General features: G+C 37.2%; 1 protein-coding gene across 2 annotated transcripts; it reads left to right on the top strand.

The window, feature by feature from the left end:
- The first annotated feature begins 1,873 nt into the window (after nt 1-1,873).
- On the top strand, nt 1,874-24,201 carry NMT1 (N-myristoyltransferase 1). 2 transcript variants are annotated; one of them, XM_014069156.2, is made up of 12 exons: nt 1,874-2,021; nt 13,051-13,159; nt 13,612-13,756; nt 14,603-14,721; nt 15,516-15,607; nt 17,091-17,207; nt 17,693-17,863; nt 18,887-18,995; nt 20,444-20,614; nt 21,535-21,702; nt 21,935-22,072; nt 23,368-24,201. In XM_014069156.2, the coding sequence occupies exons 1-12, from the start codon at nt 1,915-1,917 to the stop codon at nt 23,386-23,388; spliced, it is 1,467 nt and encodes a 488-aa protein (XP_013924631.1). In that variant the 5' UTR covers nt 1,874-1,914; the 3' UTR covers nt 23,389-24,201. The 2 variants fall into 2 exon arrangements, with proteins under 2 accessions (XP_013924631.1, XP_013924632.1); XM_014069157.2 differs by lacking the exon at nt 1,874-2,021 and adding an exon at nt 9,018-9,070.
- Nucleotides 24,202-25,350: the final 1,149 nt, after the last annotated feature.

Here is a 25,350-nt window from a genome sequence, read left to right as displayed (position 1 = left end):
TTTCTATTTCCTACTTCCAGGATAATGTTTGGCCTTCCTAGGTCTCCCATCTAAATGTTAAACAAAATCAACCCTATAGCTTCAGAAAGAAGATTAGCTTGTCAATTAGTGCCACCTGTTGAGGTAAAATGTTCATGTATCTAGAAATAAATCCATTGTGAACCTTCCTTCTGAATACATGTTTAAGATTGCACTATTAGAATGAATCAGATTTATAAACTATATAAAGATATGTATTCATTTTAACAAACCTTGACTGATTGATTCAGGAAAAATAATTATGTACAATTCCCTATACTAGTTTCCTCAAATTATATCTTCTAGATGCATTGGTTACAATTTCTTTGTGCAATCTTTTTTTGATAAACACAAACTGAACTGGGAATTATAGAAATTGTAATCCATCACTTTAACATATTTTGCGCATTTTATATACAATAGGTTAATAAAGGCTATAGACTGCACTATTTTCCATTAATATTCATACAAAAACTATTATGTGCATACTTTGTTGCACAATTCTGATGTCCAAGGCTTAATCGTGATCAAGGAACTTTATTCATTCACATAGTTGACCTATTCCTTAATACCAAATAACTGAGAATGTTATATAAAACCTAGATTATTTTTGTGGAGTTGAAAATTATGTACATGTACCCAAAAATATCAGAATCACCTTTTTTTCACAAGAATATTGGGAATGAACCTAGGTATAAAAGCAATTTCTAAGATGAAACTAATGCATGCTTTTTCTACAGTTTTAAATAAATTGGGTACAATTGTCAAGAATAATTTTCATCACAGCCAGTTTTCTTGAAAAGTGGCTGTTACAATAATGCTCAGTATGAAACTCATACCTGCCATCCACTTTACGTTGAATCCTGCTGATTTAATGAACCACCTTCTAGGAAAAGTATGGGACTAAAGCCTAAATCCCAAAATAATACAGGAAAATATCTTTATTATATTAAAGCAGATTAATACCAAGTTCAAATATGTCTTCAGTTCTGCTGAGTATTTTGGCTTTTGAATTTTTTGATCAGTAAGAACATAATAATGCTCCTGGACCAGACCAAAACCCATCTTAATCCAACATTTTGTTTCTCACAGAGGTCAAGAAGATGGTTCTGTAGTGCTCTGAAGCACTGGATAAAAACCTACCAGTTTCAGGATTAAAATAGAGGACAAGAGAGTAATAGTTGGACGTCACCTACAATTCAAAGAATTTGATAAAATCGAATGAAATAATTAAACTGTCAAATAAATACAACAGAGTACCTAACAAGTAGACAAAATCATCTAGGCAGATCTGTCCCTGGAAAAAAAAAACTGTTCCATATCTAGAATGAGGTTATTTCAAAATTAGAACTCCATTATATGGAAGAAAACTTCTCTCTAGAGGGTCAATCACCCCCCCATCTGGCTGAATTTTAGAAAAGCAATCAAGATGATTCTGTTCTCTTCAGCATTTAGGAATTAAATGATATTTGAGTAGTTTTATGATGTGCTTTTTATTGTTTAATATTACATTGATCATTTTCCTTTTTAGTTAGTACTTTTTATTGTAATATTAATTTTTAATATTTTTACTTGCTGTAAACAGCTCAAAATTTGGGGGCACAATTAAGTAAATAATTGTTAAGTAAGTATTAAGTAAGGCTCCTATCTTGCTTGTGATTTAGCTGGCAAGATAGCCGGAGGAGATAAGAGATAGCTAGCTTAGTGTTGGGGAACCTTTTTTCCGCAAAGACTCATGGGTACTTTAATCCCACGCCCTCTATTGCTTTAATAAGGGGTTTCTTAATTGCACTGTTGCCTACAAGTCCCACGGCACACTGCAGTTGGGCGTCCAATCGCGATTTGGCTTTGGGCACTGCGCAACCGCGTCAGTCGACGAGGCTTCCCTTTACCAAGATGGCGGACGACAGTGAGACAGCGGTGAAGGGGACAGCAGGCGAGGAGAATAATCATCAACATTGCAGTGATTGTGAGAACGATGACGAGCACAATTACAACCAAAGGCAAGCGGGCGCTGAGTCTGATGGAGCAAAATTCCTCGGAATGGAGCTGCCGTAGTATTATTGTAGAAGGGAGGGAGGAAAGGAGGAACGTGGGCGAGGCCTAGCCCACTTTCCTTTGCGTAGCACTCGATTGGGTGGGTGGGCTAGATATTGTATGCTGAATGGTTGATTGCCTTGCCTGTTCCCAAAGAAGCACCAATGGTCATCGACCACAGTTGCCGACAGCAGCATGACTGGGAAAACTCAGCAATTGTCGGGCCTGACGCGTGTCCCAAGATCGTAATGGGACCTTAGTTTAGCTGAGATATTTGGCGATTTGGGCTAAATTAGGGTATTTATTATGGCCAGGGATGGCTCGCGGTGCTTTCTTTCTTTATAGAGGCAAAAAAGGTGCCATCTCAGTTCAGCTCTATATGCTTTGACAATGGCTGCTCAGAGTCTTATACAGACCTGTTTCCCTGCATCTCTTATTGTATGCTTTTAGAGCTACTGAGAGGTTTGCGTCCAGGTCTGCTTATACAGACCTGTTTCTCTGCATCTCTTATTGTATGCTTTTAGAGCTACTGAGCTACTGAGAGGTTTGCGTCCAGAGCTGCTTAGATCACGAATTTCCTTCCTCTGGCTCAGTTTCAAGGCAATCCAGTGTGAAAACAACAAACCATGTCTAAGTATTAGAAAATTAAGGTTCTGTTTTAGTAAGGACAGAAACATGCAGTCTCTGATACCAAGTGATTGTGTTGATGTAATGACACGAAATGTGCATAGGATGACTATGGGATTGTTTATAAAAGAAGAGGAAGTTGTCCATTTCCTTACAATGAAAACCTCAAACAGGTCCTAGAAAAATATCTTCAAAGGCATATGAATATTAAGAAAAAGGAAATTCAGCAAGTTGAGGCAAAGAACATAATATATACAGAATGAAGTTAGTGGGGGGGGGAATAGTTCAGAGTAATTATGGATTGGTTGAGGCATACAAAATTTCAAGCTAAAATGTATTTGGTTAAATTTTTTTTTAATCTAGCAGGAATCATTAATTTATGTCACAGTGGGTTATATGACCTACTCCATTAACTTTGAATTGTAGAGAATGTGAAAGCCTCTGATAATTGGCAAAACTGCTTGCTTTGCAATGTAATATTCTTCTGAACTAGGTCAAACTGCCACACAAGTAGCAAGTGTTCATGACATTGATAAGGTCCACATTCCTTTTACTATATGTAACATACTCCCTGCAGCTAAAGGAAGGCTTCCAATGTATGTCAATGTACTCCAGTTATATTGGTTCATTGAAGGAAAAGATAATAAATTTATTCAGGCTTTCCTGCACACAATAATAAGAGGAGTTATTTGCAGGGTTTCTTTGATAAACCAGTGTCTGAATGTTTGATCTCTTTCTCAGACAAGTAACAACACCCACTTCCAAAGATGGCACTGTTTCTCACAAAAAAAGTTTTTGTGTAGTTCTATTACTACTGTATAACATGCGAAAATAGATTTCCCATTATGTTCTACTATATTATATCATAATTCATCTGAAAGGAGCTCCTACATATTTAACAATTTCATGACTATTCAGAAATTAGCTAGGGTATTTCCTATTCCTATCTACTCTTGTACAGAAATGCAGTTATGATAGGAACTGTTTTGTTGAATATCTACCTATCATATTAGAATGGGGGGAGAAGAGACAAAAAATATTAACTCCAGGCCGATTCACAAAAGAAACCCATGAATATATGGTCTATTAAAATTAATCTATTACATCTGAGATTCAGACATCTTAGAAAATGATACTGATTCTCTCATCACAATAAGAATCGTAGCAATATGTTCTCTGTAATGGTATGCTTGACACCTTTGATTTGGTTGAGATTACAGAATTCTTTTCAGCTGGCAATTCAGCTGTCAGAATCTGAATTAATAAGTCTTTGTGTAATAAAACTTTCCCTTGTAGAATGTGACCTGGAGTTTTGTTTTAAAAATTTGGAATATGTAGAAGCAATACCCTACTCTACTAGGTGTATAGTCATGTCATGAAGAGAATGGCGTTTATAGGTGACTTATTTTATTATATGGAATGGCAAAGATTGATTTAAACAATCTGATTCCATTATGGTATTTAAAGCAGTATTTAACATTGCACTGATCCAGATGTGCTTAGCTTCAATACAGCTAATGTATAAAGTGATTTTAGGGCATTCAAAGGAGCCAAATTAGCACAAGTACTATGACTCTACTCTTCCTGTCTGGCTGTGTAATTTTGTATTACATATATTCATTTGTTTAAAAGCTTATTATTCCAGTTGTACCTGTTTACATGAAGCAACTCAGAAATCAGTGAAACATAGACAATAATAAAACAAAGTGTTCTTTTAAAAAAATCACAGACTTAGGACAAAAGTTTATAGGCTACTTTGCTTTGTTCCCCAATTTATCTACTTTGTTTTCCCATGCAGCTGGAGTATGTTCAGATGATAATTTGAGGATACAAGCAGATTCATATTCCAACATTATTTTAATCAGGTGTTCTGTTCTTGGCTATCTCTTATATTAGACTTCAGAATAATATTGTACTTTGGGGTATTATATGTTGAGATTTCAAGACAAATCAGTAATAAATGTCTCTGCCCAGTAATCATAATGCATGTCCTAGTTGGCCTTGAAAAGATACCTATAAAGACAATGAGCAAAAGCTTTGTTAGTTTATTGCCTTGAAGTAAGGGAAGCAATAGTGAAACAGAAACTAGCAATCTCTTTAATAGAGGAAGGTGAATAGTTACTTATGTTTGACTATGTGTTTATATTCTTACACTTGACCACAGAAGTCAATTGCAGTCCAAAGTATAAATAAAAAAGTATAAATAAATTTTGTGAATTTAGTACACATTATTTAGAAAATATATGATTTACTATTTGGAAAACTAATAAAATTTTATTTAAATGAAAATGTTAAATGCACACCACATGATTTGAAACTCACTTTGGTTTCTTTGTTATACATAAATAAGTTCGCTCTGCTAGAAGTTGACTAAATAGCTTCTCAGTCGGACCAGTTATGTAGGATTTGGTAATACATTGCAGTTTTCTTGCAGTTTGAGGTTGGGGAATTTCCAATCAGACTTTGCTTTTTGCATTTAAGATTTCTTAGGAGCATCCCAAAATAAGTATATTATAGTCGCAGCTTTTATGTATGGCTCTAATGTAGGGACAGATACAAATCAGCAATTCTTGAAATATTGTACTCCTCCACAGTCCAACTAATGATGTTTAAATACATGTAATAAAATAATTGAAAAATATTTAGGACTATCGTAAGGAATTTAATAAGTTTATTAGTTTAAAAATATGTTTCTAAATTATTTATTCCTTAATCTATTCAAACTGTTGAACACTAAACCACTAGCAGATTTTGAATTTCTGCTAATTCTTTTGGGAGAATATGAGTTTTGTAAAAAAAAAAAAAACACCATTAGGTTGCCCAGTTTGGGAAGGATCTCCATCCCTTTTATACCAAAAAACTGTAAGATACCTCATATACTGTAGAACTGAAAGTCAAAGAAAAAACAAACATGCTTAATTGGCTGTTATATTTGTGGGTAAGAATAAAAAAAATTGATTTGGAACTAGTCCTTTTTTTAAAAAAATGAAACTAAATAAAATGCATGATATTAAAACGAAAAGAACCCCTAACCCCGCTCCAAAATATTCTACTACCACTTCTGGATGCGCTGTGCAAAAATAACAGTTTAGGATTTCAAATCAACTTATTCCACTCTAAAAATAACCTGAAAAATTTGGGGAAACATCCTCCAGACCTACTGTTCTTTTATCTCAGATCCATTTTAGCAGCAGCTGGATTGAAAAACTTCTCACACCTGTATCAGATGAGATAATTGAAACATTGCAGGAAAAAAACTGAACCTTTTTGGTTTAAGTTGTAAACAAGATTTACTGAATAGCTTTTCTTTCAGAATTATCTGTAAAGGAAGATCTGATCCCCACCCCCACCCCCAAAAAAGTCACCATCTTTGTTTCCTATTCAAGGGCTCCTGTTTGCTGTGAAAATATTCAATACAATGTTGTCATAGTGTAACTCAGTGTAATCTCAGAGCAATAGATTTTTGAGCTGATTAAAATAAAAGGATATGTAAGTTGAATTTCAATTCTATATTCTGGCTAGAATGATAAAATCATAGAAATAAATAGGTCTTGCTCAGTATTTTGGGAATATTTAGAAAATGTTAGTGATTTTTGCAATGAAGGCCTTATTAAGGAGGTTGCTACCTTTGTTTTCTTTCAAAGCTTAAGGCATTTGTTCCAAGTTGTTTTTGAGAGTTTTGCTGCTAAATCATTCTTACCATGTGATTTAATCACACAAAGCAGCTTTTCATTTTTATCACATCTTGGATTGTGAATATTTTCATTCAAATGATCCAGAATGGCTTTTATGTGCATAAATCTAGTAATACACTGAACATTTCAATGCACTGGAGAGGGAAAGAGTATTCAAGATAGTTAAAAGCTCAGTTTAGTTCCCCCCCTTGTCTTTAGGGTTAAGATTAACTTGCTTAAAGCTCCTCTGACGATCGTCAGCATAACAAGCTATTCCTCTGCCATGTGACTTAACATTGAACTGATGTACCTTAAGCAAGGCTGTACTTAATACGGCTGAGTCAACTTCCAAATGACTCAAATTCTAGCCTGCATTCTTTCATGTGACCAGCAGGGTGCATGGAACACTCTTATCTTTTCACTAAAGTGGTACTTATTTATGTATTCGCATTTGCATGCTTTCTAACTGCTAGGTGGGCTGGTCTGGGACAAGTAACAGGAGCTCATCCAATTACATGACACTTGGGTCTCAAATATGAGCTGTCAGCTTTCTAGCTGACAAGCTCAGCATCTTTAACCACTGAACCACTGTGACCCCCACATCAGATTTATATACTGTGTTTCTTTTTACCTACAAAATATGGCTTGGGTTTTATTATGGTTTATTGTTTTGGGGTTGCCAGGCGGCTGCTCTCTTGTGAGTGGGCTCCCAAAGCCTCATGGGTGAATGGCTGTGTTGCGCTGTCGCAGCAGTAGTGCAACACAACAGCCATGAAGCGACCATGCTCATGAGCAGCCACCTGGCAAACCCCCTTTGCATCCGGGCACAGAGCCATTCAGTGACCTAGGGGTATCGCCAAGCCGCGTGAGCGCCTCTTCATGGCTGCCCGACTCCTGCGGCTTGGCACCTTCCAAATGCCAGTGAATGGCGCTCTGCATGGCTGGAGAGGGAGTTGAATGAGCAGCTGTTCCAATCTCATTCACCCACCTCCCCGCCTCACAATGCTTGGCCCAGGTGTCATTACGGAGCCAGGACACCTCCGTCACCTTCGCCATCCCAGCCTGGCTTTTTCCACAGCTTCCAACCGGAGTCTTTCAACAGTGGCCGCTCTGGGCGCACTCTCTATGGTTGTGTGCCAGCTGCCTGCAGAGCATACAACCATAGAGCATGCGCCCAGAGCGGTCACTGCCGAAAGACTAGGGTTGGAAGCCACGGGAATAGCCAGGCTGGGGTGGTGGCAGCGGAGATGCCGTGGCTCCATAATGAGAGCTGGGCCATGTATCGTGAGGCTGGGAGGTGGGCAAGTGGGAGCGGAACAGCCGCTCGTGCAACCTCCCTCTCCAGCCGTGCAGAGCACCATTCACTGGCATTTGGAAGGCGCCAAGCCGTGGGAGCCAGGCGGTGGCAAACAGGCATTCACGCGGCTTAGCAATACCCCCTGGTCAATGAATGACGCTGTACCTGGCTGCAAAGGGGGGTTGCCAGGTAGTGCTCATGAGTGTGGTCACTTCGTGGCTGTTGTGTTCCACTGCTGCGACAGCGCAACACAGCCATTCGCCCATGAGGCTGAGCCCGCTTGTAAGAGATCAGCTGCCTGGCAACCCCCTTCTTCAGCTGAGCACAGCGCTGCTCACCAACCTAGCGGTATCCCGAAGGCACCAAACAATCCGATCACGTTTGCTTCCCCCCAGGTTCCCGTGGCTTGGCACCTTCGGGATACCACTAGGTTGGTGAGAGGCGCTCTGCCTGGCCGGAGGTGGAGGGTTGTCCAGGGGGCTTATATGCAGGGGGGGGTATTTTTGCCCACCAGAAAAATGTGGCATGGCTGTATTATGAGGACATGCCATATTTACAGGAAAACACGGTAGTTGCCCGTTCCAAAAGTGACTGAGCAGCATCTAATAGTTCTTATGTTTTAAATTGTAGTTTAAAGAAAACTTGTTTGCTTCAGTCTGTTGAGAGATGATTAACTGCTCAGTTTCTGGGCTTTATATTGTTTTCTGTGTTCTAGACATAAGATTAAAAATGCCTTATATGTGGGTGTATAGATTCTTTTCATTTGTTGTAATGTTCAGAGACCCTGGGTTATGTTTGTTTCCTCTATTGTGTATGGTCTCAGTCATTTGGAGCCATTTGTACACATAGTGGGACATCTTGCTAACTTTTGTTCTAAGCATGTGGCACATGGTATGGTACTTGTTTTAAGATTAAATAGGTTTTAAAAGAGCACTATTTTTTCTGTTTAGGGCTGTTTTTGCTTCATCTTTTTCATCAAGAAAAAGTCCCCAACCTCTGGTCTGCTGACCAGTACCTGTCTGGGGCCCATTGGGAACTGGAATGGTGGCAGAGCACACAAAGCTCTGTTTGCGCATGTGCGGGATTAGGTTGCATGTGCGAAACCCTTCCTCCCCCACCGCCATTGCTGGTCCATGGAGCCCAAAAGATTGGGGACCGCTGATCTAGAATGTAAGACTGACACTACACTGCAATTACATTTCTCTTATTTTCTTTAGTTGTATTTAGCTTAACCGCTTTTTTTAAAATTCTCTATTTAAACACCACTTATGTGTTCAGTGATTGAGTTTATGCAGTAGTAAGCCATAACTGGATGTATTTTACCATTTTATGTATATTGATTGCCATATTTGCAGGTGATGTTGCATAAAAAAGAAGAAAAAACCACAACTACACATTTTTGACAATAGGACGTTATGTGAGTTATATGGAAAGTGTTTTATTCTTTTCTATAGAATTGTGGTTAATCTGTGCTATAGAGCTTTATATCTTTATATCATAGCTTAGTTATCTTCGTTCATTTGATTTCTCCACTATATACAACCAAAAGCATGCAGATTCCGTCTCACCTTAATATTTTGCCCAGACTTGTTTTGCTATCCTTTGGGTTTAGGAAAGTTTATTTGCTCAAAATATTGTAGTTGATTAAATGTGTATTTGTCGAGTAGAATTTATGCTAGCTTCAACCTTTGAGAGGTAAGATTCAACAGATAATATATTAGAGAGAGATCTGGTGCAATGGCTTTAAATTTCAAGAAGTTCAATTTATGTTTCTATTGGAAGGAAGATTTTAATCACCACTGAAGGACGCTACTTTGAGAAGTTCTGGATAGTCCACCATAATGTTTTTATAGTGGAAGCTAACAGTGATAATAATGTTCAGTTACCTGAAGAATGAACAACATTACAGACTTCTAAAATAACAGCAGCCAGTCTCAATTTACAATACAGGCAGTCCTTGTGATAGCAACAGTAATGGAATCTGAAGGGAAGTGCTTCATTAATGATACCCCTTCTCTGCTCTCCCTAGTGCATTTGTTAAACAAAGGCATGGATCATTAAGTGGAGCATGAGGTGCCTCAGGGTTGAGGGAGACCCTGGGAAGTCTAGCGCAAGCACAAACCTACCTACATTGGACCTCCAAGGCCTCCTAAGACCCAGACCCAGAGAACCCCATGCTCCCCTTCCAGCCCCTTAGGACATCATCACTTTCCAATCTGTCACAATCTCACACTTATATTTCAAAGATGCTCAGAGGTCAGGGTAATGAGGGAGGCTGTCCTGTTGCTAGGCCATGTGGCACAATTAAGGAGAAGAAATCATGCCAGTTTCCTTTTCATTGCCTGCATTAGCTCCCCCGTATTAGCTATCCTAACTTTACGCTAACACAGTCAATGCTGAGAGAGTTAAAGTTATTGCTAGTGAAAAGAAGAAACCCTGCTGATTTGCTTCTCACTGGTAACCTTAGCTGACCCAGCATTAGCTGTGTTAGCATAAAGCTAGCATGGCCCAACAATGGATTGGCCTTTTCTAGGTGACTTCCTGAGCCTTTGATACCTTCAAAAGGTAAGTGAACAGTGACTGTGGGTGGGCAGGAATGTGTGAAATCCAAAGCAGGCCCAGTGCCTATGGGGATGAGGTAAGGAAGGCTGGGAAAAATAGATGATTAGGCAAGCTGCAGCATCACTACAGTTGGTTGTAAGGGCAAATGTATGCGTGGGGCTGCAGGCAGTATAACTGTGAAATGGGATCAATATATAGTTTTTTTGGGGGGGGTTGTTTGTAACTTTGAACAGTCATTAAATGACTTGTACCTCGAATGCCACTATGCTGGCATAAGCAATATTAATGGATTAGAGAATTATAGGCAAAAACAACTGGAAGGCACCAGATTGGCAACTCCTGTTACATGCAGCTACAAACAAGGTTTTCACAGCAGTCATGAGGCCTTATCACTGCCTTATGCTAGTTATGAATTCCAGAATGATAAGTATTGGATAGAGTACTATTGGTTAATAACAAGTGATTTCCAATAAGGATTTTCAACTCTTAATTATTTCAGAATAACAACAGAAACAATCACTTATTCTACCTAAATGAAGCCATTAAAATTGGAGTCAAATTGAAACATTTTTGTGGGCCAGCTCCAATTTTGGTTCAGAAAAATAATTTCTGGACTGATTGTTCATGATATTGCGTTTTACTCCAATTTTGAGGATTTAATTTTTTAAAAAAAATTTGCAAAATGCCCAGGCAGTCTCATTTGTATGATTTTTTAAAAAATGTTTATTTTGAAATGTTTCATTAAACGACAATTTTAAAGTGGAATCTGTTGGAGATAGATCAGCTGAAGTAGAAGATCAATGGTAATATTTCTCTACAATGATTGCTATTCTGCAATGTTGCAGAAGAACATATATTTGAAAAACAATTCATAATAATTCATAATTTAAAGTTGTAGGTCAGGATAAAGCTTTTATTAGATATATCTTCAAACTCTTTTTGTAATATCCCTCTCCCCTTATTATGCCCCTGAAGACATGTCACATCACCAAAACGTCCCATGTTGCCTTGACAACAAAACTATTATTTAAAGTGAAATATCCACCACAGAAGGATTGCCCACTGTGTGCTAGATTATTGTTTTATTGTGTTGACAAATTATTAAATGCTATATTGTTATTAATGTAATAATTATTAAGATTACTATCCAAATGCAGTAATAATAATAATAGCATGTGCTGTGTTGATTGTATAGAATTGTATTATAAGTTGTTATACTTTGAAGTTTTTTACATTATTGTCATAGCCTCTGACTCAAAAAATTAATGTAGTATCATTAAGAAAGGAAAATGTGCTGCATCAGAGTAACAGCCAAGCAAGCTACATTACTCATGCAAACAACTCATATCATATGCTGTAATCAACCCTTTTCATTTCCTCACAAAACTGGAATACAGATTACAGTCTTCTTGCACATCAAAGGAAAAATTACTAATTATATAAAACATGCAGCTTAATTCCATTCATTCCATTCATGGGACAAGAAGCCAGTCCAACATTTTCCTTTAGTTACCCCTAGTCTTTTCTCATCAGACATTGATTATATATGCCCATAAACACAATATCTATGTTATGTATTACACAGAGATGGAAATGGTAGGATTGTGAATGGTAGTATAGTATACATACATAGGTAATTTCACAATAAATGTGAAGCATTTTGTGGTTGTTTGTGCAATCTTTCAGACCAATAGAAACTGATTTTGTTTTAAAGAGCAGTTGATATTTGCATATTAGCAAATACTAATATTAGCATATTAGTAAACCAGTTAAGGATATTATGGATAGTATGACAATTGCAAGGATGTATAGATAGCCTTATGGAAATCCTTACCTAAGGTTATCTTCAAACTAGAATAGCAAATCATGGGATTCATTCTTGAGGATTATATGAGGAACTGGAGGGAATGTTGCTCAGATTTGCAGATGGCCTTAATTTGGGTGGGATAGCTATATTTAGAAAAATCTTAATAAATTAGAAAAAAGGGCTGAAAACACAGAAATATGTACTTAGGAAACAGAAATAAAATCCATAGGCATGGTAGGAATGAGGGAGTTGGCTTGGCAAGAGAATTAATGAGGTTTTTCTTAGGATAGTAGTTTATTGCAAACTGATTATGAGTCAACAATATAAAATGGCTGAAAATGCAAATGCAAGTTTAGGCTTATTAAGTATATTTAATATACTTAATTTAAAAGTCTAGAATCCATATCACAGAATTAATACTTCTGCATTATTCCACATTGGCTGAACTCTCGTTTGAGTATTATTTATTTATTTATCAGACATAGGAACCACCCATCTCCCTTACAGAGATACTTTTTGTTCAGTCCTAGCAAATCACAGGATTCAGATAAACTGAAACATGCTCAGGAAAGGGCGGGAAGGATGGTCAGAGAATTAGAAAGAATGAAAATTCCAGTTAAATATTAGGAAAGTGTCCCTATCAATAGCAACAGGTTTACAGTGGAAGCAGTTAGTCGGAAAGGGTTGTGCTGTCATTCACAGAGGCTAATCAGCCATGTGTTTTGAATGCTTTAATTTGGATTCATGCAAGGAATCAATTTAGGACTTGGTGACTAAATGGTTCCCTTTAATTCTGACCTTGTATTTGAAAAGATGCTAGGATAATATCTGAAAAAAATACACGAAAACCATTCATGGTTTAATTCCTAGCAATGGTTTCTCTGAGCAGCTTGAGACTATTCAAAGATCTGTAGTTAACAACCTAAAGGAAGGAACTCTTGAATTTTCTTTTCTTCCTGCAGTCTCAAAATCCTTTTGTTAACAGTGAATATCTTAGGTTTGTTTCTTATGTTCCTTTTGTTTTTCAGTGGCTTAAGCTCAACAGATGAAAGTGTGTGTAAAAAGAAGAAGAAGAAACAGAAACGGAAGAAAGAAAAGGGGGAGCAATTTGATCTGGTCCAAGATCAATCTGCAAAGGTAAAAAAAACTTTTTCAGTAGATTACTATGCTGAATTCTTCCAAACCTTCATGCCTGCATTTGCATATACTAGAGCGTAATGCTTATCATATTTACTTTGGGGTATATGTGCAACTAGAAGCACTAAGAATCTAAATTGAAGCTGCTTATGCCTTTCAATTGGAGTAATCTTAATCTGTCTACTCATCTACCAACAGTGGTATAAATTAGCAGCTCTTTCTTGGGGGAGGTGGTTCCTTGGGAGAGTGTGTGATTGACTATGCAATATTTCTTACTCTTGTTCAGGATAGGTAGCGGTGTAAAGGGAGAACATATGCATTTTATGTAGTCTTTAGAGAAGAAAAGCAGGATATCTCCCCCCTCAAAAAGGAGAACAGTTTAATTTTTCTCAAAGGGCAAATAATGAAGGCTGGTCAGTCTATTATTTTTTCTACATTTGGTTCATATAAAGGTGAATTCATTGCCAGCAGAAAGGATGCAGGAGATTCAAAAAGCCATTGAGCTCTTCTCTGTAGGACAAGGGCCTGCTAAGACCATGGAAGAAGCCACTAAACGCAGCTATCAGTTCTGGGATACACAGCCTGTGCCCAAGTTAGGTAGGTATGAAAAGAGGGTCTTTTTCTTTTTACCTTCTTTCTGTTTTAAGGAAAATAAAACAGGTGCAAACTGTACACATAACTCTTGACTTATGACTGGTTAATGACTATTGAAAATTACAATCAGCCTGAAATGGGTGCTTTATGGCCATCAAGTACTTCTTGCTATTGTAAAATGTACCATATACATATATCCCATCATCATCCCATGACTGCGCATCAGGTGCTTGGGAGTCAGCTCACCTTTATGAACAGCCAATGCAGTCAAATGTCTACCATTTGCAACATTTTCTGCTAGGTTTTTTTGTTTTTTGTTTTTTTGCAAAAAATGCCCGTTCAGAAGAATGGGTTCACACTAATGATTGTGGTCTTTTCTTAACAACCATGGTGATTCATTTAATGATCACTACAAAAATGTTGTAAAACTGCCATTAACAACTTAATAACAAGAAATCTGGTCCCAATTGCGGTCATAAATCAAGGACTATCTGTAAGTTTGCACCTTTCATGCAACATTGAGAGACAGAGGAAGAATCAGGTTAGAAACAATACTGATCCAAATCCAGGAACTGATTAGAAGTAGACTGAAAACAAGAATAAAATGTGAGCTAGTGGACAAGGCTATTCAACCTTGAGCTGTAAATATTCTTTTCTGAGGCTGTCTTGTAGCCATAGTGCCATAGGAATCAGAAGCAAGGAAGATTGGAGCTACCCAAACAAAAGGTAATAAAGCAGTTTGTGAGTTTAGACATAAAGACTGACTAGGCAAGGCTAGGAATGTTTATCGGAGAGTGAATTCTCACATATGGAGACAACTTGCTTTCATTCTTGTTTCCCTTCTGTCAGGTGAGGTAGTAAACACTCATGGACCTGTTGAACCAGACAAGGATAACATCCGTCAGGAGCCTTATACCTTGCCTCAGGGTTTTATGTGGGATGCCCTGGACTTGGGGGACCGAGGTGTGGTGAGTAGGGATGAGGCACAACTAACCAAGCTTTAAATTTCTTTTTTAAACTATTGTCTCCTCTCACCCCTCTTTCTGCTATTATGATGTTTCATCACTTCCTCTAGCATCAGCTTTAGAGTCCTGTTTTTTTTAAATTGAACTCTCAAACATTTTATTAATGATCCTAAATTCCTTTTTTCTCTTGTCTGCATTAGACACAAGTGATTGATATAGCTGCTTTTGCACCTGCCCTCTTTGTTTTGTTCAACTATACTCCCTCTTCTCTTTCCCAGCCGCCTTCAGAAACCTTAAAAACAGTTTCTTTTGTAGACTTTGTGAAAGCTTCTTTTGCAGAATTGTTTTGCAATTTCATTTTGTAGTGTTTAGCTTGACTCGCTTGCTTGATTCTGCTGTCTCTGAGTTTCTATTCATATTCTACTCATTTGTGTCACAGTTTAACTCAGAATCTCATGTGTTGAGAATATGAAATGCCTCCTTACCTTAGAGCCAATGTTGATTTATACTTTTATAATTTAAAAACTGCTCCTTTTGGGACTGGTTTGAAATTTTATGCACAAACTGTGCTGTAAATCCGTGGATTTTATTGCTTCCCTGGAATTGGATAAAAATTATTTGCTAAAATCCATTGTCAGAAGCAAATTTTTCTTATAGCCATTTCTAACTCTGCCATAGTGTGTTGGTTGTTTTCTCCACAATGAATCTCTAATAATCAGCAGGTGCCCTGTTTTCTCTTAATAGAGAAAGCTTTGCTTCCTTAAGCAGATTATGCTTCTCCTTTTTACTTTCTTTAGCTGAAGGAACTGTATACTCTCCTGAATGAAAACTACGTAGAAGATGATGACAACATGTTTAGGTTTGATTATTCCCCTGAATTTCTCCTGTGGTGAGTTATAGTTTTTCCTGAATATCTCAGAGGTATCTGTCCACTTTTCTTTCTTATACAGAAGACCATAAAGATAAACTACTTCCTTTCAACAAATATAACACAGAGGTTTTCTCCAAGTGCTGGGGAGTAGATTCATTGTGTTCATCTTAACATGTTAACTACTCCCTAAAATCTTTTTTTGTGAAAAGACTGAAATCCCCTTTCGCGGGAGATAGCATAGTCTTTCTTATTTGCATTAGGCAAACCTATTTTTATCTATATAGGAAACAAGTCTCCACTTACAGGTTCACAGGCTGAAATGCTGCTTCTAGCAAAGTAATTTAGTTCAATGTGCTACACATGCATAACTTGAAAGGAAAACATTAGAAAAAAAGGAATAGACAATTCATAGTATTTTAAATAAAGATCTGAAAACTATGATGGGGTCCTACTTTGGGGGTCCTTGCATATAGTGAATGAGCGGCTGTTGTTTCTTTCAGGTAAACATTTGACAAGTCAGTCGTTTCTTTCTTCTGTGTGACAAAAGGGCCCACTAAGAAGAACTGCTCATATTAGTGTTTAAGCTAGTGGAATAGATTTCCCTTGTATATTCATTTAAATTGAGTTGGTGGGAAAAGACATTTTAAAGTTTAAGTGAGATCCTGCCAATAAGATGATCCTTCTTTAGATAGGGACAGCCTAAGCTTATTACTATCAGTTCACGTAAATCAGAGTTAGTCAGAAGAAAAACAAAAGTAAATCTAAGCTTTCTTTATTGTTCAAAATGGTACCTCTTTCAGTAATCCCATATTGGCAGCTTTATTAGGGCCCAGTGATTTGTTTTTAACATACCTACTATGGATGTATTAGCTAGGGTTGAATCAAAATGGCTATTGGAATAAGACCTTGTGTTAGTACTGCATTTGTTCTCTTATTTGGCAGCCTTGGCATTCAATATTTTGGGATTTCTCCAGCCAACTTGCTCCATTTCACTCAGTTTTATTATTGGCTATTAAGGAAGAAACTTTCTTTTCTCTGCTGCGATGGACTAAAAAAGCAAGGATGACTCTTCCATCTTTCTTTTACTAGCCTCTTTGGCTTTCATGTTGGGCCTTTGAGCGAGAGGCTGCCCTACCCTTTGTCATTTTGGAAACACAGTTAGTTTCCCATGAAGAAAAAGTAGTCTTCTAATTGTCTTCTGCAAGTGCTATGTAATTTTAGCCCATAGTTTCTTTTATAGACTTGCTTTTAATTCATGCAGGGAATCCTTATGAATGAAAAGCAGGCAAGTGAAACAATTTGTTGACAGGGAAGTTTGTATTGTGTTATTAAATGCCTAAAGGTTCTCTTTCCTATGAGATTCACACATAAAAAATTTCCTTTGTCTGCCTAATGCTGGCATACATGGCTCCATCTTCTGGCCACTGTAAATGTCTTGTGTTAAATGGCAGGTTCTTGAATCAAAAACATTTTATTTTACAACATTGTGGATTTTCTCTAGGGCTTTGCGTCCTCCGGGCTGGCTTCCCCAGTGGCATTGCGGTGTCAGGGTGATCTCAAGCAAGAAGTTAGTTGGCTTCATTAGTGCTATTCCAGCTGCTATCCTCATATATGAAACGTAAGTCAAGTCACACTTCTCTGTTTATGCCCTGAAGAGCTGCCATTCCCAAACTGCCTCTCTCCTTCTCACTCTTCCTTCTTTTCTTCCTTGATGAGAGTTACTTGGAGCTTGGAACTGAACAAAAAAAGTAAACTCACACTGTATTCTTTCAAATTAGGGACTCTGTGCATTTATAGAGTGCTTTTCAGCTTCTTGTTGCAGGTATTATAGTGGAATAAATGAGCAAGACTTTGTGGAAGGCTTGAATCCCAAATCCTCCCATTTTAAAAAGCATATAAATGTATGACAATGTAAACATCCAGAAATAGAGAATGTAACTCTAAGGTGTAGAGAGAGATAGCATATCTTAGGCTCTTAAATGGAGAGAAGAAAAAGACGTAGCCTTGGCAAATACAGAAATGCATCTTTTTTATATTCCTCCAGTTTGCTTTCCAAATTGTGAGAGGCAGTAGTGGGTAATGGTTTCCCCTCTTCCATTAAAGGGAAAAGAAAATGGTAGAAATAAACTTCCTTTGTGTGCACAAGAAACTGCGTTCCAAAAGGGTGGCACCTGTTCTGATTCGGGAGATCACCCGACGAGTCCACTTGGAAGGGATTTTTCAGGCTGTATACACAGCTGGTGTAGTTCTACCAAAGCCTGTTGGGACATGCAGGTAAGCACCGATTCCTTGGTTTTCTTTCCTTTTCTTTTATTTCCCTCTATGTTTTATTTTTGTTTACCTTATATTGCTTAAAAACTCATCTCTTAGATGTACCCTTTAAAATGAAAAGAAAAGTAGTCCTCAACCAAAAAAGATAATTATTGAGCAAGAGAGGAAACGTTTGAGCTGAAAAATCCTTACATACTGCAAAACAAACTGGAGTCACACAACATTTTCTTTAGGCATAGGTTACTGAAGTAGAACATGGAGGTTCTTGGCCTGGCTGGTTAACTAATTACCATAGCTTGAAAATAAAGCAGTGTGTATTTAGAAACAGTAGGGCCAGTATTTAAGCCAGTCATTCTCAATAGCCCACCAGTTAATTGGAGTGAGAAGTGAAGATTGCTTTGCAAAATTAAATATCAATTTTGTCTCTGTCTCCATGAGTTAGACATGGGCATCTTGTTCACAGGCTTCTTGTTGTGGAAAAAATAGGAGGAGGAAGGTATATTGGATATTTTCAATGCCTTGCATAATTTGTAAAAATAATACAAGTAGGATTAAATAAGTAATTTTTTTTAAAAAAAAATAAAAAATAGAGGTTTAGACTTACTTCTTCCATTTCTCTGCCAGTAAATACAAACAGATTCATTATGAAGAAGAGAGGGAGGGGGTACCAAGTTTTCTGATACTGTAGACTTTGCAGTGGATGGGAACAGATAAATGCTAGATATATCACTATAACTAAGAAAGTAGTTTAACTTTTAACATCCTGAGTGACTGGGAATATGATGAATATGAGATACTGAAAGGAAACACGTTTTAGATTGGCAGCTGCTCATTGTTCTTGGAATTTGTTGAAAAATATATATACTTCCCCTTTTGAATGTAAAATATAGTTCTAATATTGAGCTAAGCCTTGTTGATAGGTTTCAAGATTCCAAGACACACACATACACAGACACACACACTTGAAGAAAAACACCATATGAATAGAATGAATAACCTAGGATATTGCCTTTTTTTTTTAAATAGGTATTGGCATCGGTCACTGAATCCACGCAAGCTGATTGAAGTCAAATTTTCCCACCTCAGTAGGAACATGACTATGCAACGCACCATGAAGCTTTATCGGCTTCCCGAGGTGTGTGGTTATTGACTGGGATGCTACCTTAAAAAGTTCTTTTTATAACAGAAGCTCAATAAATTTTCCATCTTGCTGACCATCTTTCACCTATCCTCCAAACTTAGTTTCTGAGAGTGTCACTCAGAATTTAAAAACATAACAACAGTCAAATCTAATGGGAGGGGGAATATTTCATGAGTTATATTTAAGCTGCACTTTCAGTGCTGAAAAATATTTTGTCTTTCATGTTGGCATAGGGTTGTGTTTGTACTTTGCTTTGCTATATTCTGCATCTCACTTCTTCAGGAGTTCCAGAAATTATCTAAAATGATGTTCCCAAAGTGTAGCAGAGCAAATTATTGCATGTTCAAAATAACTATTTTATCCCACAAAAGATAACTGAAATAATAATTCCTATGGAGCCTGAGTCTACAGCAGGGGTGTCAAATTTGCATCGTCACAGTGTTGTCACATGATGTATCAGGCTTCCCCCCCCCCCCTCGCTAAACCAGGCAGGGCCGGGGCCAGCATGTGGTGCATCTGGCCCTTAGGCCGCAAGTTTGACACTCCTGATATATAGGAAACATTAAGTGATGCATTTTTACATGAAGCATTGTTCTGTCTTTCCCATTTTATTCATCGTCTTCTATGAGGAGGTAGTTCTCCATATCACCATGAGATGTGTTTAAATAATTTTGGTTACCAGTGCACTGCTGAATCTTCTCAGATATTATTGTTTAGTTCATATCTGGATAAAATATTCTGTGCTAGAAAATCTGATTTTTATAGAAACACAAGCATTAACACTTCCTGGGAGCTCTCCTCTATTCCAGAAAATTTGTTTCTAATTCATGAAGAAAATGGCTATCAAGATATTTTGAGAATCCAGATCCAGAAACAATATAGGGAATGATGAGAAAATTATTACCCTCATACTAAAACTGTGGTCATTTTTAGAATTTTGTTCACTATATTACATTGGCCAATAGCTTGGAATGGAAGGGAAAATGTGTGTGTGTGTGTGTGTGATTTGTCCTCTTCTGGATCATTAGCTTTGCAGACAACATTCCCCCTAGTAATGATTGCACAATGGTGTGAATTATGCAATTTAGTTCCCATCTTAGCAAGGTATTTAGATTTAAATGTTCTTTGACCAGCTCCTTCTGTGCTTCTAAAATCAAGAAATTGTAGGAGCAGACCCAATTTATAATATTAGTAAATTGAGTTCTTCTAATTCAGTGTTGTCACCTTGACAGGTAGCGTACTATTTTTATAGAGTTGTTAGGGATTGACTGAGATATAGGATTGTTTGCATGCAAAGCTGATGTAATATTAAGGAATAGTATTTCATTGAGAGTCTTTCAAATGTAGCTTGAAAACTGACAGGAACATTTCCCTTCATCCTCAACCAAATGAGTTAATTAATATAGAGTGTTTCTAAATGAATGAATTGTATCTCTTTCTAGACTACTAAGACACCGGGGTTACGGCAAATGGAGCGCAAAGATATCCCTGCTGTGCACAAACTTCTGGCAGAATATTTGAAACAATTCCATTTGTCCCCTATGATGACTGAAGAAGAAGTGGAGCATTGGTTTTTGCCCCAGCTCAACATCATTGACACATTTGTTGTTGAGGTGAGGGCTTTTTTTTTGTTAGTCCAATCAGCTCACCATCATTTTGAAATATACCAGCAGAGTGCTTATGTTTTGAAATATACCAGCAGAGGGTTTATGAGAGAGAGGTGGGGGAGGGAGTGTGTGTGTGTGTGTGAGAGAGAGAGAGAGAAGAGAGAAAGAAAGAAAGAAAAAGAAAGAAAGAAAGAAAGAAAGAAAGAAAGAAAGAAAGAAAGGTCAGTTTACATTCTGGCTGTATGTCCAAATAGAGAAACAATCCTGAAAATGCAAAACCGTCTTCCTTGCCTAACACTCTTCATATGTCTTGTTGGACATCAACTTCTATAATGCCCAGCTAATATGACTGAGACTGAGCATTTTGGGAGTTGATGACCAGCTGATTTGGATGACAAATATTTGGGGCAGGAAGCTCCAACAATCCAGAAAGTAAATGGTGCTCTTGGGCACTGCTATATCTAAAAAGTTTGGATTTAAAGCAATTTAAGCAGAAACCTACAGATATAAGTGAAAGAAGTGGTGGAATTCTGAGGCCATCAATTATATTTTACCATTTCAGAAATTGAACACCATTTTTAAAACTCTCTGATCCTAAAGAAATGTATTCTATTTTTCAAAATCCTAAAACTTGAGACGGGGAATGGGAGAGAGAAAAAGAACAGAAAATTCAAAAATTGCATTTTCACCACCTGCAGTCTGAAGTGGTACATAGAGCTTTTCTGCCTGATTTCCTATTCATTCTGTTTCACATTTAAGCCAGAATCACATGCAAAAAGGGCGGAAATGCCATGCAAATTTCCTTACTATGCTAAAGTGTGGAGAACAGGCATAATAGCTGATGATAGTGCTAGCATTATAGTTGGTTTCCTCTGATTGAAGGGTGAAAAAAATTAATTCTAAAGAATCTTAATTGTTTTCACCAGAACACTGATGGGAAGGTGACAGATTTCCTGAGTTTTTATACACTGCCCTCCACCATTATGAACCATCCTACACACAAGAGTTTGAAGGCAGCCTATTCATTCTACAACGTCCACACCAAAACACCTCTTATTGACCTCATGAATGATGCTCTCATACTGGCCAAATTGGTGAGTTTCTTTCTTGGTTTGCTTCTAAATGCTGTAGCATTTATGGGGGTGGTGGTGTTAATGCAATCAATCTTTCTTTAAGAGATTGAGAGACAAAAATGCAAAATGCTCACTAATTGATTTTTAAAAAAATGAAATTCTGCTACAATTGAGCAAAATGTGTTTCTTCTTACTACCATGGAGCTACAAAGTATATACTCACCAAGTTTTATTTAACTGCCTCTTTTTGCAGAAGGGTTTTGATGTTTTTAATGCACTGGATCTTATGGAAAACAAGACCTTCCTGGAAAAGCTGAAATTTGGAATTGGTGATGGAAACTTGCAGTATTACTTCTACAATTGGAAATGCCCCAGCATGGGAGCAGAAAAGGTGGGTAAAATCCTGCCTCTTGTATGTTAGGTTAGGCAAATGACATGAAAAAAGTTGCCCATACAACTTTAAAATTGTTACCCAGATCGAGGCACATAAAGGACAGGTATATCTGCTGCTGGAGAGGAAAGGTAGCGACAGCTGCAATGTAATCCCATAGAACAGAGCTTGTCTACTTAGTGCAATTACCTCAGAAGAACCAAAGAATTAGGGGGAGTCTTAAATTCACTGAAAATGGAGTACTAGAGAAAGAGGTTGAAACCAGCAGTTTTGTGGGAGATGCAAATAATAAAAGTGAGTGACTAAAGCAAAAGTAAGAGAAGCACTATCCCAGGTGTTGCTGAAAATATGGTGGTAGGGGAAGTTTCTTTGAAAGAAAATGAATGTATGTGGACAAAAAGTGCAAATGAAGACAAGGGTGGAAAAGAAGTGGTGAGGAAACCTGCTGCATCTCCTTCATTGCAAATTTAGATCAGCATAGTAGCCATGTGCCTTTTTTATGCCTTGTACATATAGACAGCATGTAGAGAGAGTTCTTATCTTATACTGATAAGAACACTGAGAAAATAGTGGAGTCTGTGTGGATAAAAGTTTCTCCATCCCAAATGTTCATCAAAAGGCAAGAATAGGAGTATAGAGTTAGTGCAGTGAATGAACAAAACTGGAAGTGTTAAGCATGCTTATCCTGCAGTAAGGCTAATGGATCTTGGGACTTGCTACAGAATAAGCATGCATAGATTTCTTTGTGCTTGCACTCTGAGGGCATAAGTCTTCCATCCCTCCAAGAAAGAAAGAGACAAAAGGAAAAACAGTTCAATAGTATAGCAGCAGCTTTTATATGTTATGTGGGAGTAACACTCATGGAAATTAGGGTTTTTTTTACTACAAAGTAAGCTGCTTAAGTTTATGCTTGCTGAGCCCAATCCCACAAACAATTTATCTTTCTCTATATGAATATGTATAAGAGAAAGAATACTGTGTGGGGAAATGATTTGTATGTTTATGCAGACAGATCATGGAAAGCCTTAATTTTCAGACATTTAATAATTCTCTGTGTGAATATGTATAAGAGAAAGAATGCTGTGTGAGGAAATAATTTGTATGTTTATGCATAAGTAAAATCTGAAAAAAATAGGCCAGCACTGATTATTGAACCCCTTTTCAGTATTCAAGAGACAACCTGCTTTGAGTATAAAGCAGGGTTCACCCATCAGGTGAGTTGTGCATAGACCTGCTGAGTCAAAAGGACGAAAATACTTGTTAACTCTTCCTTTCATCTTGAACGTTTTCTATAGGTTGGCTTGGTGCTGCAATAACAAATTTTCTCCGAAGAAGGGCAGGCGGAAACTGATGGCTGGGGCCAATTGCCAGCATGGAACTGCCGTCCTCATGGTTCAGAGTTCCATGGAAGTGACAGAGTCCTGGGGAGGAGCTGGTGCCCACTGCTATGTGACCTGACATTTCTGATGATTGTATCATGTGCCACTGAGCACACCAGTGTATTTCTGCCAGCTCTTGGCCTTTCCCCTCCCCCTTCTCCTCATACAACATGATCAAGGGAATGTAACTGCTGAGAACTAGCTCACAATTTTACAATTGGCATATATTGGAGTTAACGGGTGAATAATAATAAAAATTATATTATATATTCTATATTTTAACAATGATTGCTGTTCATCTGAAGTGAAAAATGGGGTGGTACCATCAGGCAGCATAGCTTTTTAATCTTAGAATTATTGTTGAAAGAAATATTAATTGCCTGGTGGTTTATTATGATTTTTAAAAAAAAGACCAAAATTTTAGCTCTTTGGATTTATGTCAGAAGAGTACAGTGCATTCCCTCTTCCCAAAAGAGGTGTATTCCCTCTTTTTGTGAGGCAAAAATGATTCTGAGCTGCAGTATGTAATTGGCCTAGTTAATGGAAGTTTTAAAGCTAGCTTTCAGTTTTTACATAGCACTATGGCCTTTTTAATTCTAATCCCTTGTTAAGACAACTTTCTTTTAAAAACCAAAGGGCTATTTTAATGATGGATGATCTTTACTTCATGGTGGAATGGGGTATGAATCCCAGCTATTGTTCCCTGGATGTGCACTAATAAAACTATAGTATAATGTTTGAATAACCAAATGTAGAGTTTGTGGCTTTTGGTTTATGGAATCCATTCTTGGTTTTGTTGGGTAAATTCTCCAGTTTTTTCCATGAAATTGTTATTGGGGGATATTTAATATCATAAATTGTAGCTATTCTCTGTCAATTCTGATCTCCATTTGTTTTCTAGCTATAGTATCTTAACACATCGACTATTCTAAACATTAGTTCTTCGTCTTGCAATCAAGTTATATTGTCTAGCTTTGAAAAGAACTGTTTATGACCGTTTCCTGCAATGAAAATCGGCTGATAAAATCAGAAGCTCTGCTAGTGGATTAAATACATATAGCAATTTTGCTAGTGTTCACATAAAAACTTAGAACAGAAAATACCAAACAAGCTAGAATGAAAATGGCAAACTATAATCAAAATGTATTCAATATATTTTGTTGGATGTAATAACTTTGTTGGTGAGATAAATGTTAGTTAGGCTATATAGGCCAGTCCTTGACTTAATAACCACAGTTGAGCACAACATTCCCACTTGCAAGCTAAGCAATTGTTAAATGAGTTTAGTACACTGCACTATAGTTCCTAGCAGTCCAGGCAGCAGGACCCATGATGAGGAGGGCCTTTCCAGTGCACTATTTCAAACTATCATGCCACAATACGATATGACAACAAAAAGTGAAAAAATCTTTCAAAAGATGATTCGTATGAGACTAGGAAGGTTAGTATTGTCTCATCTCATTTTGTCAGTGAAAGGCTTGGCTCATGCTGTGTAAATCAAGGTTAATTTATCTTGCACAGATTAGTTTATTGGCATAATGATATGTCTGTAATTATAGATATTTTAATTTCAGGGAAAATAGTGTAATTAAGGTGCACGTAGCTATATGACTTTTAGTAAGCATCATCAATGTGATGATTAGCGGATAAAATATAGACAACACAGATAGCACAAAATTCCTAATTCAAGAGTTTATACATTGCCCTTTGTTTACTTTGGAGAAAAAAGGCAATTTGGAAATTTAAAACAAACCTTGTGGGAAAATATTATATTTTCCCAAAACACCTGAACATTTCTTGTGTCATTCCTTTCAATTAATGAAAGAGATCTACACTTTTTAAAAAATTCCTTCTATTTGCATAGTTTGCTTAATTTTCAGTGACAGCAGTATAAATAAT

The sequence above is a fragment of the Thamnophis sirtalis genome, unplaced genomic scaffold, assembly GCF_051295495.1.
Source record: "Thamnophis sirtalis isolate CommonGarterSnake01/CBP01778 unplaced genomic scaffold, rThaSir2_p1.2 scaffold_4, whole genome shotgun sequence".
Lineage (NCBI taxonomy): Eukaryota > Metazoa > Chordata > Lepidosauria > Squamata > Natricidae > Thamnophis > Thamnophis sirtalis.
Note: the sequence above shows the minus strand (reverse complement) of the source record. Positions and strands in the feature narration are given on the sequence as shown.

What these genes read in the sequence shown, in the direction of transcription:
- NMT1 (XM_014069156.2), top strand. Translation starts at nt 1,915, where the DNA reads ATGGCGGACGACAGTGAGACAGCGGTGAAGGGGACAGCAGGCGAGGAG. An exon ending in TCCCCTGAATTTCTCCTGTG is followed by an intron (nt 15,608 to 17,090) that starts GTGAGTTATAGT and finishes GATTTTCTCTAG; the next exon opens with GGCTTTGCGTCCTCCGGGCT. An exon ending in AAGCCTGTTGGGACATGCAG is followed by an intron (nt 17,864 to 18,886) that starts GTAAGCACCGAT and finishes TTTTTTAAATAG; the next exon opens with GTATTGGCATCGGTCACTGA.